Raw genomic sequence first — 13103 nt, 5'->3', positions numbered from 1 at the left:
GCTCGATTTACATGTTTCTGCTGATGAACAGCTGCTCGTGTCTGCTGCTGACAACCCCTGAGCAGCTTGTATTTTCACTGTTAAACCTAACATGTCATTTGCATGAAGTTCACAGTTGTAAGCTAAACAGATCTGTGACTTAATTATGGCACAGTCTTTACCGGAATCAAAACACAGACGTAGAGGACTCTGCCGCCCGTCCTGCACGCTTTGTCATCAGGTGTGCGGCCCTTCATAGTTCTGCCCTGGGGGGTGACTCTCCCTTGGGCTCTCCCACTAGACCCACGGCATGGATGTGCATGGTGTGCCAGGCCCCAAGCTGGGCAGGGAGCAAGATGGTGAGAGTTCCAGCCCAGTGGAGCCCGTCTTCCAGCAGGGGAGACAGATGCTAAACAAGATGGGTATTTAGCCTGTGTCATAGGTTAGATATAAGGGCTTTGTGATGAAGCAGGAAAGGGCAGCAGGGACGTGGGTGCTGGTGGTGGGTGTGACGGGTGAGGAGTGGCTGGCCGAGGGGCAGGTGGGCTTCGGAGGGTGAGGGCTGAGCTGGCGTGTGCCTGCCCAGCTGGGGCGGCCTCCTCAGACAGCGCACTGAGGAGCTGCAAGGGGAGCCTGAGGGGCGCGGAGAGAGGCTGGCTGCTGCTGGGCGCCAGGTGTGCACCTTGAATGGCTGGGGAACCTTCAGTGGGCTTTGAGCAGACAGTGATGCTGAGATGGGTTTTAACATGATCCCGTAGCTTTTAAACATTGGCAGTAATTCTGGGGCAAAAGCAGAGCAGGGAGAGCCAGGTGGGGGCCAGTGCGTGGGTCCAGATGTGCGATGCCAAGGCCAGGATGAGGACAGCGGGAGATTCTGCCTACAGGTCGGATGAGAGAGGAGAACCAAGGCCCAAAGGTTCTGGCCTGAGCACCTGGGGTGGGAAGTCTGGAGGTGTCGGCTGGTTGTGGAGAGGGACAGTTCAGTTTGGGTTCCTTCACGTTGAGACTAGACACTCAGGGTAAGTGGCCTGGAGGCCAGTTGTCACGTGGATCTGGAGTTCCTGGGAGAGGCCGGAGGTGAAGTGGTTTGTGAACCATCAGCAGATAGATGGTATTTCAGTGCGGATGAGAAGAGGTCCAGCGCTGGGCCGCAGGGAGAGGGGATAGTCTGACCCATGGTCCAGGAGAAGGGGCATCGCGGGGCAGGGCACGGCAGGGCGCACCTGCGCGAGTGGTCATGGCCGTAGATGCTCACATGCTGTAGGCTGGGAGGTGGATTTAAGGCAGGGTTGAAGAAGGCTCCCTAATTTTTATCCAGATTTGATGTGCTTGGCCTCATCTGTGTACTTATTGCTCTGTTTTAGAAAAACAATCTCAATAATAATAAGCACAATAAGTAATGTGTACTTGTAGAAAGCTCAACAGTCCAGGGGCTTCCCTGGTGGTGCAATGGTTAAGAATCTGCCTGCCAATGCAGGGGACACAGGTTCAAGCCCTGGTCCGGGAAGATGCCACATGCCGTGGGGCAACTAAGCTCGTGCACCACAACTACTGAGCCTGCGCTCTAGAGCCCGCGAGCCACAACTGCTGAGCCCGTGTGCCACAACTACTGAAGCCTGTGTGCCTAGAGCCTGTGCTCCACAACAAGAGAGGCCATCGCAGTGAGCAGCCCACACACCACAATGAAGAGTAGCCCCTGCTCGCCACAACTAGAGGAAGCCCGCACACAGCAACGAAGACCGAACGCAGCCAAAAATAAAATAAAAAAAAAAAAAAGAAAGCTCAACAGTCCAGAAGGATAAAGGATGAAGGTCGGGTTGTTTTATCTGTACCTTTTCCCTCCTGTGTCACCTTGGTTCAGTGTGTATCATTCCAGAGCATCTCGTGTGCATTTGCATACACAGACATGTGACTACACACACATGCAATTTTCCTCTTATACTCCTTTCTGTTAGTATGTGTTCTAGAGACCTTTCCATTCACATGAATGGCTGTGGTGTCTCATGTCATTTACTTTACCAATCCCCTGAGACTGAGCACTTGGGCTGTTGATTTTGGTTGGTGGGCTCTTTTTCCACCTGCACCCTGGAAGATACTCTCTTCACAAGCTTGTAGTCGTTGCTGTTTAGAGACATTATTGAACAGTAATCACAGTCCAGCTCCTTTATATTATTAAGACTGGACTATCTCCAGGATTTCTGAGAAATGGCAAATTTCGTTTGCCAAACTGGCATCCGCATGCATCGTTCTGTTCTAGTTTTCTTGGGCTTGTTGCCCTAATTTTTTCTTTTCAGCCGTTCACTGTTAGCAGAATTTTAAATGACTCTTTATCCTGGCAGTAGAGTCATTTTGAGTAAACAGCTTGGATAATTGTGTGGTGTCCTCATTTGGAAGAGGGTAGGATTCAGGATTTTATGGTGAGCTCGGAGTATTTTCTTAAGTCACTCACGGAGCTTCTAGAAATCAGGAAAAGCTTGAGTTGGGCACCTGAGAACTTTCCACCAGCCATTTGTGAGAGACAGGTATTTAATCTGGGACGTGTGGCCCCAGGGCCATCATGAATGGGCTTCAGGGTGAGTCACGGAGGTTAAGCCTGGCTGCATGCTGCAGATTCCAAATATGTTGTTTTTAGAGCAGGTGGTTGGTGATTTTCCTTTGGTATAAGGAAGTCCGAGGCAGGCAGTCCAGGAGGCCAGCAGTAGGAGGGCAAGAAGGAGGAAGGGTCCAGGAGCTGCCCCCCGCACTGCGTCTGCGCTCACACCCCATTGGCCAGAGTGGGTCACGTGGCCACAGTGTGCTGCAGGAGAGGCTGTGCTCTCTGGTGGCCCTGTGCCCTGTGAATTCGGATTCTTGTAACACTGAGCATCAGGGAGAGCAGGTACTGGGGTAGGCAGCCAGCAGTCTCTGGTAATTATGAGGCTCTGAAACTTGGCAGGACTGTGTCTGTACTTTTTTCCTGGAAAAGGATCTGTAATTTTTTAACAAGTAGATCCTGAAAGCAGTGTGTGACCCTAAAACGTTTTCAATCCATCAGTTCAAAGGTGGGTAGGGTGGTATTATCTAACTGAGGACCACCGCCTTCATGAAGGAGTCCACTGCACCCCTTTAACAATCCTTGCTTTGGTTCTTAGTTTGGAAAAAAGACCGAGTTACGGCATGAGTGGCTTTGGCCTTTGTACCAACCACAGTTAATCTGCTCAGAGGTCACCTTCAGAGGACCTGGGTTTAGAATAACCCCGGTAAGGCCTGGTGGGCCCTCGCAGCTGTAGGTCCTGCCTGCCTCTGAGTCCTGGGGCTGCGGGTGAGGCTGAACGGGTGCCAGGGCTGAGAGTCGTACTGCATATGAGGGAGGTCGGAGGTGAGGATTTCCTCACAGTGGACGCCTCGATATTTAGTTGTCTGACCATTTTTAAAAAGTATTTTTACTTTTGAAAAGCTGATAAATGTACATGATAAAAAAAGGCAAATATGGGCTTCCCTGGTGGCGCAGTGGTTGAGAGTCCGCCTGCCGATGCAGGGGATACGGGTTCGCGCCCCGGTCCGGGAAGATCCCACGTACCGCGGAGCGGCTGGGCCCGTGAGCCATGGCCGCTGAGCCTGCGCGTCCAGAGCCTGCGCTCCGCAACGGGAGAGGCCACGACAGTGAGAGGCCCGCGTACCGCAAAAAAAAAAAAAAAAAAAAAAAAAAAAAGGCAAATATAATTTCCCTTCATCTTTGTGCCCCAGGGATAGTCTGTGCGTGTCTAGCATATTTTTTTTTTTTTAAAGTGTGTTGTACACATTCTGCCCCATTTTTGTTCATGTAATACTGCATCTCGGGAGTGGTTCCTTAGAGAGCTCTGACTGGTTCTGACTAGCAGTCCCCAACCTTTTCGGCACCAGGGACCGGTTTCATGGAAGACAAATGTTTCCACAGATGGTGGGGGGAAGGGCTCAGGCGGTAACGTGAGTGGTGGGGAGCGATGGGGAGCGGCAGACGAAGCTTCACCCGCTCGCCCGCCGCTTACCTCCTGCTGTGCGGCCCGGTCCCTGACAGGCCACAGGCTGGTACCAGTCCGTGGCCCGGGGGCTGGGGACCCCTGTTCTAGACCGTTGCCTAGTCTCTCACTGTTCAGCTGTGCCAGACTTGTTTTTTTAAAACAGCATTCAGATTGCATCATCCATTCTTTTGCTGCTAAAAGCAATACCTTGGTTGTTTTGTTTCTCTGGTGGGTAGATATTTGCACCAACATGTGACTCTCTGTGCTAGGAGCATTGCTTGGTGGGAAGGTCAGGGCCGGGCAGCAGCACTTTGATGCCTGTTGCCTATTGGTCGTCAGAGCTAAGCTCCCATCAGACGTGCACAAGAGCGCACACGTCCTGACAGGCCTCCAGCACGCCTGTCACACTGAGCGTCTGGTTGACATTTGCATTTTAAAAAACACGTGAGAGGTTGTGTCTTCTCATGTTTAAAAGCTTTGTGACTTTTTTTCCCTGTGAATTTACTCTCATTCTTATGCTCCTTTTGATTAGCTTTATTGGTCTTTTTTCTGTTGCTGTGAAAGAAGGAAATGAGCTCTTCGGTGCATGTGTAACAAGTATTTTCCACTTTGTTTGAATTTTGCCTTTAAGAAAAACCTTTTTATTAAATATAATACAAATAGAGAAAATCATAGTTTTGCCTGTTTGTTGTTGTCATTGAAGTCTCCTTTAATTTATAGGGGCCTTTTTGACGCCCCCCCCCCACCATTTAATGAATTTACAAATATTTCTCTTTCAGCCCATGGACGTGTTTGTCCTTGTTGAGGGTCATTTTTTTCCCACCTTTGGCCAGGAGGAGCATCTTTGAGTTGGTTTCTGAGTCCTTTTGATACAGCCTTGATGTCTTTGATCGCTTCCCTACACCTGGGATGACAAGATGTTATCTTGCATATTCCTTGCCTCAGATGTGGAATTAGCCATTTCTCCAAGAAGCCCTCATCTCTTGGTGAGAGGCGGTATTTCACAGTGTAGGCTGTAGGGAGGCACGCTGCTACTGGATTCAGCTCCTGGATTCGGCACACACGCCTGAATTCATACCTCCTATTCCAATGCGTGCCCAGAGTCAAATCCGCAGCCCCGAGACCTCTTCTGCCCGACCTCTGGATCTGCTTGTCAGGACATCGGGAGTGACAGAATTGGAATATCCTGTAGATCCTCATTTGCGCATGGAAAATTTTCAGAGGGAATTCCAACACCACCACTCAGTGTGATTGTTAAAATTGCTAAAAATTTGTTTTGTGTGTGTTCTCCCAATTTTTCTCCCCATTTTTAAGCAGGTAAATTGTATCTCCGTTGTCAGAGCATACAGCCGTTGCAAACTGTGTTTTCTCCTTTAGTCTCAGTTCTCCATGTAAACGTAGACTGCTCACCACTGACCAGTTCATATGTTGTCTCTCCAAGTGATCTTGGTCTTCTGAATATTGTTTTCCAGCAGTTTCTTCAGGAAGGGTTTCCGGGAACCATGTTCTCTGAGTGCTGTATGTTGGCACAAGTTGCTGCCTGTGTACCTGAAGCTCACTTTGTCTGGATGTAAAGGCTCCCGTTACTTTCCTCGAGTGTCTTGTGTGTGTGAGTCTCCCTTCTTCTGCTGTAGTTGGATAATCTGCCCTGCCCCCCACCATTTTAAGGTGTCCAGTATTTTTGTCTAGATGTCTAAGATAACTTTTCTTTTTTTCTTTAAATAATTTTACTAGAATGTGTCTTGGTATTGGTTGTTCTGCCTGCCCTGCCCCAAGTTTATGGTGTGTCTTTTTCATAAGTAGTTTCAAATGTTTTCTCCTCATTTCTGAAGAGTTTTTTCAGATTTGTTTGTAGTATTCCATTTCATCGCTTTCCTTTGGTTTTCTTTGTAGAATCCCCTATTCAACGTATGTTGCATCCTCTTTGCTTGTCAGCTACTTTTTCTTCAACTTTTTTCTTTCATTTCTTTTTTTAAAAATAAATTTATTTTATTTTATTTATTTTTGGCTGCATTGGGTCTTCGTTGCTACGCGTGGGCTTTCTCTAGTTGTGGCGAGCAGGGGCTGCTCTTCGTTGTGGTGCGCAGGCTTCTCATTGCGGTGGCTTCTCTTGTTGCGCAGCACGGGCTCTAGGCACGCGGCCTTCAGTAGTTGTGGCTCTCAGGCTCAGTAGTTGTGGCTCACAGGCTCTAGAGCGCAAGCTCAATAGTTGTGGTGCATGGGCTTAGTTGCTCCGTGGCATGTGGGATCTTCCTGGACCAGAGCTTGAACCCGCATCCCCTGAATTGGCAGGCGGATTCTTAACCACTGTGCCACCAGGGAAGCCCCCATTTTGTTTTTCTTACGGTGTAATTTATTGTATTTACTTGCTCTTGGATTCCTTCTAGTTTAGCCTTCATTTCCAAAATTATTTTCCTTTTATTTCTAATCTTTTCTGAGTTTTCCCCCCGCATTTCTGAGTTTTTCTAATGCTGGTTTATGGTTAGTGATACCTTATATAATTTCCTTCATGAATATTAGTTTGTTTTGAAATATTAGGATAGAGTTTTCATCTCTTAGGGACATGTCTTTCTAGCATGCTTTCACTGTCTGTAGTGATGCTACTTTGCTCCTATTTGCTTTTAAAATATATCACCTGGCATGAGATTTGACCTCAGTATTTTCTGTTGTTAGTTTTCTGTGGAATTGATTTTCCTGGATATATGGAAGGAAGGCTAGATTTAGAATAGTTTTTCTAATTTCCGTGTCCTAGAGCTCTATTTACTGTTGTTTTTAGAAAGTTGTAAAAAATGTGGTAGCTGTTTTCTTGCGCTCTCCTGGCTGTTTTCCTCTCCCCCCTGTAATTAGACTCTCATTCTCCCTGTCCTGTATGCTTCGTATTCTATTCTAGTCATTTCTTTCCAGTGTATTTAGCGTAAGAGGGAGGTTTGGATGAGTAGTCTTTGAGACTCCGTGGCCCAGAACGTTGGCCTGTGGCTGTTCCGCAGCTGCCCTGGCATTTGTCTGCCCCCAGTGGTGCTCACCTCCTGGGTTCAGCCACTGTTCCCAGGCAGACCCGTTTTTTCCTTCTCTCTGACACCTGCTTCCTCCTTGCTGCTCCCTTGAGGACCTCGTGCCGTCAGTGGTTTGCCCACTCGCTCACTCTTTGGGGTTCTTTAGGAAACACCCGATCTCTCAGCTTGTTACAGACCTTGACTTGGGTTTGCTATCCTCATTTGAGAGATTAAAAATCTCTGTCACTGCCATCCCTCCCTAGTTGGACTTCTGAAGGGTTCACGGCAGCACCTTTGTGGTCCCCCGCCCCAGTTGTTTGTCATCGGCGTCTGCTCTGGGAGGGACGTTCGGTGCTTGCGTGCTTTCGTCAGTCTCACGTGAGGTGTCTCAATGGCGGTACCACACCTTGGCCGTTTGATGGATTGCACCTGCATGAACGGGTTGCATCCGTTTTGTGAAGGGAGATTTAAGGCAGGAGCTTGTCTCCTTCTCCTGCAAATGGTTGTCCCTAAGAAATTCTGGAGCTGCTACCGTTGAAGCTGTAGAATTTAAATCTGGATTTATAGGATTTAAGAACACGTGTGGAACCTGCAAATTTAATTTTATGCCTTTGGAACTTAGCCATTTAAAGGAGCTGTCAGTAGACTCCTGGTTGACACTAGGTGATCTGAAACTCTTAATTCAGCTGCCCTGCGTGGGCACGGTGGGGGTGGGCACGTGCGGGGCAGGCGCTGTGCTGTAGAGTTGGGTGCCCGCTGTCCACCCTCAGGGAACGTGCAGTCCAGTTGGGGAAGATAGATTACTTCTTTCATAAATATTTGTTTATAGGTAATTAAAATATAAAGTGTAGAATGATAAAAGTATTATGGTGACATTGATTCCTGATCTCCAGGCACCCTGTTTGCAAGTACTGCATTTAGACCGTTGTGTTGATGGGTCGTATTTGGAGTGGCATGGCCTCATTTCTGTTTTGGAGAAGGTCTGTCTAGGCCTAATCAGAGTGTTTGAGGATCAGGAAGAAAGGAATGCACTGTGTTGCAGATGTGGTGCCATCTCGGCGGCGGCAGGGTGGTGGCAGACAGGCCGTGGGCTGGGGCAGGGGGCTGGTGCTGGGCTCAGTCCTCCCAGGAGCTGCCGCTCTCTGTCTACCTGAGGGGAGGGTGCTGCAAGGAGTGGAAATGGGGTGAGGGGACAGCCTTGGTGGAAGGGTCCGTTTGGGTAAAATTCGGGAGGTATGTTTTCGATGGTTTCCAGGGTGTGGTGTGTCTAGTGGATCTGAGAGCCGCCAGGTGCAGGCGAGGGACAGGACGTGTTCCGTGGGCAAGAGGGGGACCCGGGGACGTCTGGCTTGGGGTGATGTGTTCTAGCTGTCTTAGGAAGGTGACTTAGGAGGCGGTGGGGAATGGACTGGCGAGGTGGGGACTAGTCTAGTGCTGAAGGACAGAGGCAGTGGGAAATGTTTGGGGGCCATTTCTCAGTTCTCAAAGGACACTAACGTTTTGGTGGTTTGGGGCAAGAAGAACCCTATATTTAAAGAACCCACAGGCTTCTGTTATCCTCTTGGATACAGAACATGGCTAGCAGTTTCCAGCATTTCAAGGTAAGGATCGTTCATCTCCCTCTCCGCTGTCCTGGCTTTTGTTTTTAGGTGACAGAAACCCCGTGCTTCGTGAGCCTGATTCCTGCCCCTTGACCGGCCTCTCTCCTCTCGTCCTGGATGATGTCAGAGCAGGACCTGGCGGATGTGGTGCAGATCGCCGTGGAGGAGCTGAGTCCCGACCACCCAGGTACAGAGTGCGGGCAGTAGGAAGCTGGCACTCCCCCGAGTCTGTAAAAGCCCCAAAGCGCTTCCACAAGTTTCCTCTCCCTTCAGTAAAGGAAGAGAAAAAGCAGTGCGTGCCCTGTATGAAAAACCCGGACCAGAGCGCGTGAGCTCTGCCAGCCCCATGCCTATCCCGGCGGTCCCTCCGCCTCCCCTTGGCCCACATCTGCACCACACGGGGCTGTCCAGCCTCGGCCCCTCTTCCTGCCCTGCCCCCAGCTCCCCTGACTCCCCTTTAAAGCTCCCTGTGGTCACATCTGGGCCTCTTCCGCTGCTGTGGACAGTCTGCCCTGTGCGGGGACACCTGCGAGGTGTTCCATGTACGCTGCTCCCTCCTTCATCTCCCTCTTCCCTGGGGATGCTGTAACACCGTGGGCACTGTTTTTCTTTTAAGTACACCCTGCTACAAAGGTCCTTGCTGCGTGTTGCAGCAAATATTTTTGTAGGGTAAGTTCCCAGAAGCTGAACCGCTGTGTATGTTCAGAGTTTTGATAAGACACGCTTTATCCGATTATTCTGTGAGGTGACTTTCCTGCCCTTTTGCCAGGGCTGGTAATTTTCCTTAGTCACGTTAAAGGCACCCATCTACTTTGGAACCTTAACTAGATATTAGACACCTTATAAGGGAAACCCTAAATTTCAAGTACTTCATCTTGAACTACTTCACCTATGAAATACTTTGTTAGCACTTTATTTTATAAAAAGATTTCTTAGTAAGGGTCCTCCTTTTTTTTTTGTAAAGTTTTATGTGTTTTATATTTCTGTTAAGTTTGAAATAACAAGCATACACAATTCACATAGTGTTTTGGTTGTCTGGTTATTATTCTTTCTGGAATAGTAGAGTTGAAATGCTAACTTTTTTCCCCACAGAAAAGAGAATTTTCAGAAATCTCCTAAGAAAGTATGACGATGTCTATTGTGTATGATCTCTTTGCTGTGTTAGTTGAAAAAGCTTCACTGGGAAATTAGTTACGTATGGAAGGGTGGGTAGCACATGATTTTGGGATTGAACAAGCAGTCACAAAGAGATTGGGGCACCCTTTCACGAATGCTATTCTTTAGTCAGTTTTTGTCATTTTGCCTCTGATTTGTTTATAAGAAGCACTATCACCTGGTAACTGGCAGGATCAAGACCTGCCAGATCCTTGAGCCAAGTCAGGGCGTCTGAATGTAGCTGTTTAACCCCAGTTTTCTCTGTGAAAGTGAACCAGTTTGTTTAGAGTGAGAATGTGAAGCCTTGACCTCATTTAGCACCACACTGCAGAAACCAGTGAACTATAAAAAAGCAGCACTGTCACTGTACATCACAGTTTTAAAAACAGCTGTTCATATTTTGGTGGGTGGATGACAGTTTCTTTAGAAAACACTCACACTGCAATGCTGTAAAAGAAAAATGTTCCAGTTATATACATTTTAAGCATTTTTAGAACTGTTGAACTTCTGACAGTTTACTTCCCAATTAACTTCTCTCTCTGTAGATTACAGTCCAAAGAAGGATTAGAGAAGTCACTTCTGATCCTGGTGTTGTTCCTTGTGGGTTCCTTAACTAACTGGGAAGTATAGCTATGGCTGTGTAATGACCACCTACTGTGTGCAGAGCTCCCTGAGGCCTTCGTAGGCAGGAGGCCTGCCATCTCTGGCCCCAGAGGACTCCCCCAACACCGGCAAGCACTGTGCTGCATCCCACACGATTGTCCTGAGTGGGTTTAAGGTTGAGATGATTTTTTCCTCATTTCTAAAATGTGAACTTTGTAAAACTTAAACATATAGTCAAGCAAGTAGAAGAAATAAAAGTTTCCCATAATCCTAGTGATAGAACTGCTTTTAAATTGTTGGCATGTATGTCCTTCTGTTTTTTTTCTGATTTCCATTTAAAATCAAAATGCGTAGGTTCTTGTGATTTTGCACGCAGTCACCACATGGCTGCGATCTCTTTGCCCATCTGCACACACATACGATTGTAAATTTCATCGGGCCTGTCATTGCAGGTGATCGTGATGGCTTTAAAATGAACATTGAGCTCTTTTGTCTAATTTTAAAAGTAATGCATGCAGAACGATAAAAAACAAAGTAAAAAAGGACCAAGAAGAAAGTAAACTAGCAGCCCCGCGGCCCGTAGAAAGTGAGCGCCGGAACCCCAGGTGTGTGTCCCTGTCACCGCCACGGGCTGTGTCTCCTTTCCCTCATCTGCTCCGCTGCCCTTTGCTTACAGCCTTGAGGTGCTTCGCTCTGCCAAGAGCTTGGAGTTTTCTTCCTGTAGTTACAGGAAGCCAGCTGTGTGACCCTGGTCAAGTCGCTTAACCTCTCTGGACTGGATTTCAGCAAGCTAAAAGGATTAGACTAGCGGTTGCCGGAGTCTCCCCATCCTCCCAGTCCTTTCTTAATTACCAGCATCCAGTGGGAGTAGGTAGGCTTTGATGAAGGTTCTGAGAACCTGTGTTTTGCACTTGTAGCCACGGATTTTTCCTTTTTTACCTTAATGAGAATTCATCCCCACACGTTTCATGGAGGTGTTTGAAGTGTGGAGACAGTGTACTATGCAGAGCCCTCTGGTAAGCAGGATGCTTCTGGCATCGTTGGCCCGTGGCTGGTTTCTGTGAGGTAGAGCTTTGGGTGACAACTTACCTCTGGAAACCAGCTTACTGGTCTCGCCTGGGACCCCTGAAAGGTTCACGTTAGAGTCGCAGGTCTGTTCAGTGTCTTTACATTTTAGAGTTTTGAGATGAATTACCTGGCACATACAGGTGTAAAGGCACCGGGCTTGGGACCATGTGGTGCCGGCCTTGAACTTGGGCCAAGTTGCTCATCCGTGGAGAAGCCCTGAAGACCCCTTGGAAGGTGCTGGTGGGAGGCCTTGATTTCAGCCACACTGGCCGGGGTGGGGAACAACTTTCCCTGTAAGTTAGCGTGTTACGTTTGAGACGAGTTTGATGATCAGCACCTCAGAAAATGTAATATTCAGAGAGTGGCTTTGATTTTGGAATGAGGTGGCCGGCTGACAAGACTTTATTTTAAAGTCGGGAACAAATCATTATTAGCGATTGGATTCTATCAGAAAAGGGTAGCCGGATAGAGCATTGAGTGAGAAGCCTGCAGTCTTGGTGTTGGGGTCAACCCAGTGTTGCATTAGCGAAAAAATGTATCCGGTATCTGTTTTTCTTGAGATTAGGGAGAGATCCTATTTTCTGCCTGACTGAGAATTTTAAGTTAAATCTGTAAAAAGTAAAACATGAAGCAGGTTGTGCCATTTCTCATTTAACCTTAAGGTGGCACCTTTATACTTAAGGTGTCAGAACTGTTTACTCTCTTAATATTAAACAGCTCTGTAAAACTTTTTGAATTAAAGTTTTTTTTGTCTCTGCCTTTAATTTTCAGTTGTACTGGAGAATCATGTAGTGACAGACGAAGATGAACCAGCTTTGAAACGTCAGCGACTAGAGATCAATTGCCAGGACCCTTCTATAAAGGTAAAAATATTAACGTATGTTTTTGTTTGTATCTTATGTGGGGCTGCCATGACAAATTATCACAATGCGGGGTGGCGCGGGGAGCGCTTAAAACAACAGAAATTTACTCTCTCACGGTCCTGGAGGCCAGAAGTTTGAAATCAGTTTGTCACCAGGGCTGAGTTCCCTGCAGAGGCTCTGGGGGAGGGTCCCTCCTGCCTCTTTCAGCTCCTGGGGGCCCCAGGCGTCCCTTGCCTTGTGGCCGCGTCCCTCTAGTATCTGCCTCCGTCTTCACGTGGCCTCTCCTCCGTGTCTGTGTCTCTCCTTTTCTGTCTCTTATAAGGGCAGTCTCATTGGATTTAGGGCCACCCTAACCTAGGATGACCTCATCTTAACTTGATTACATTTGGAAAGATCCTGTTTCCAAGAAAGGCCACATTTGTAGGTTCTGGGGGTGAGGATGTAGATGTATCATTTCTGGGAGTCACTGTTCAACCCCCCACGGATGCATAAAGGCATGACGTTTTCCCTTGAAGAATCCCGTTGTTTAATTGGGATCGCTGCCACATGAGGCCTCTTCCTCCGTAGACCCATGGACCTATCATGCACGGAGGGAACGTGCACAATTCCTGTGGCGAATATTTTCTACTAGTGATGAAGCACTTTTGTGCCTATCGTTTACGTCACCTAAATTTTAAAGTTTGCTGGATGGGGTCTGGGAAACCACAGAGTCAGTCGTGGGTGATGGCTGGTCCTTGGATTTGCTTGTTTGGTCTGCAGTTTGCAGAGCCACAGAGATAAACACCAGCACCTGTGAGAAGCTAGGACAGCAGTGCAGAGAACCAAAGCGACTTCTCCTGCACCCTGTGCTTCTATAGGGCT

At 48.0% G+C, this 13103-nt stretch overlaps 1 protein-coding gene across 2 annotated transcripts in view; it reads left to right on the top strand.

The window, feature by feature from the left end:
* Positions 1–13103, top strand: part of BANP (BTG3 associated nuclear protein) — a 99039-nt gene that overhangs the window by 18334 nt on the left and 67602 nt on the right. For both annotated transcript variants that reach the window (XM_081217727.1, XM_081217726.1), the window contains exons 2-3: positions 8602–8740; positions 12151–12242. In XM_081217727.1, the coding sequence (XP_081073853.1) occupies positions 8671–8740; positions 12151–12242 (162 nt within the window). In that variant the 5' untranslated portion in view covers positions 8602–8670. The remainder of the gene's footprint in view (positions 1–8601; positions 8741–12150; positions 12243–13103) is intronic.

The sequence above is a fragment of the Mesoplodon bidens genome (assembly GCF_964165515.1).
Source record: "Mesoplodon bidens genome assembly, chromosome: 18".
NCBI classification, from domain to species: domain Eukaryota; kingdom Metazoa; phylum Chordata; class Mammalia; order Artiodactyla; family Ziphiidae; genus Mesoplodon; species Mesoplodon bidens.
This window is presented reverse-complemented; position numbering and strand designations above follow the sequence as displayed.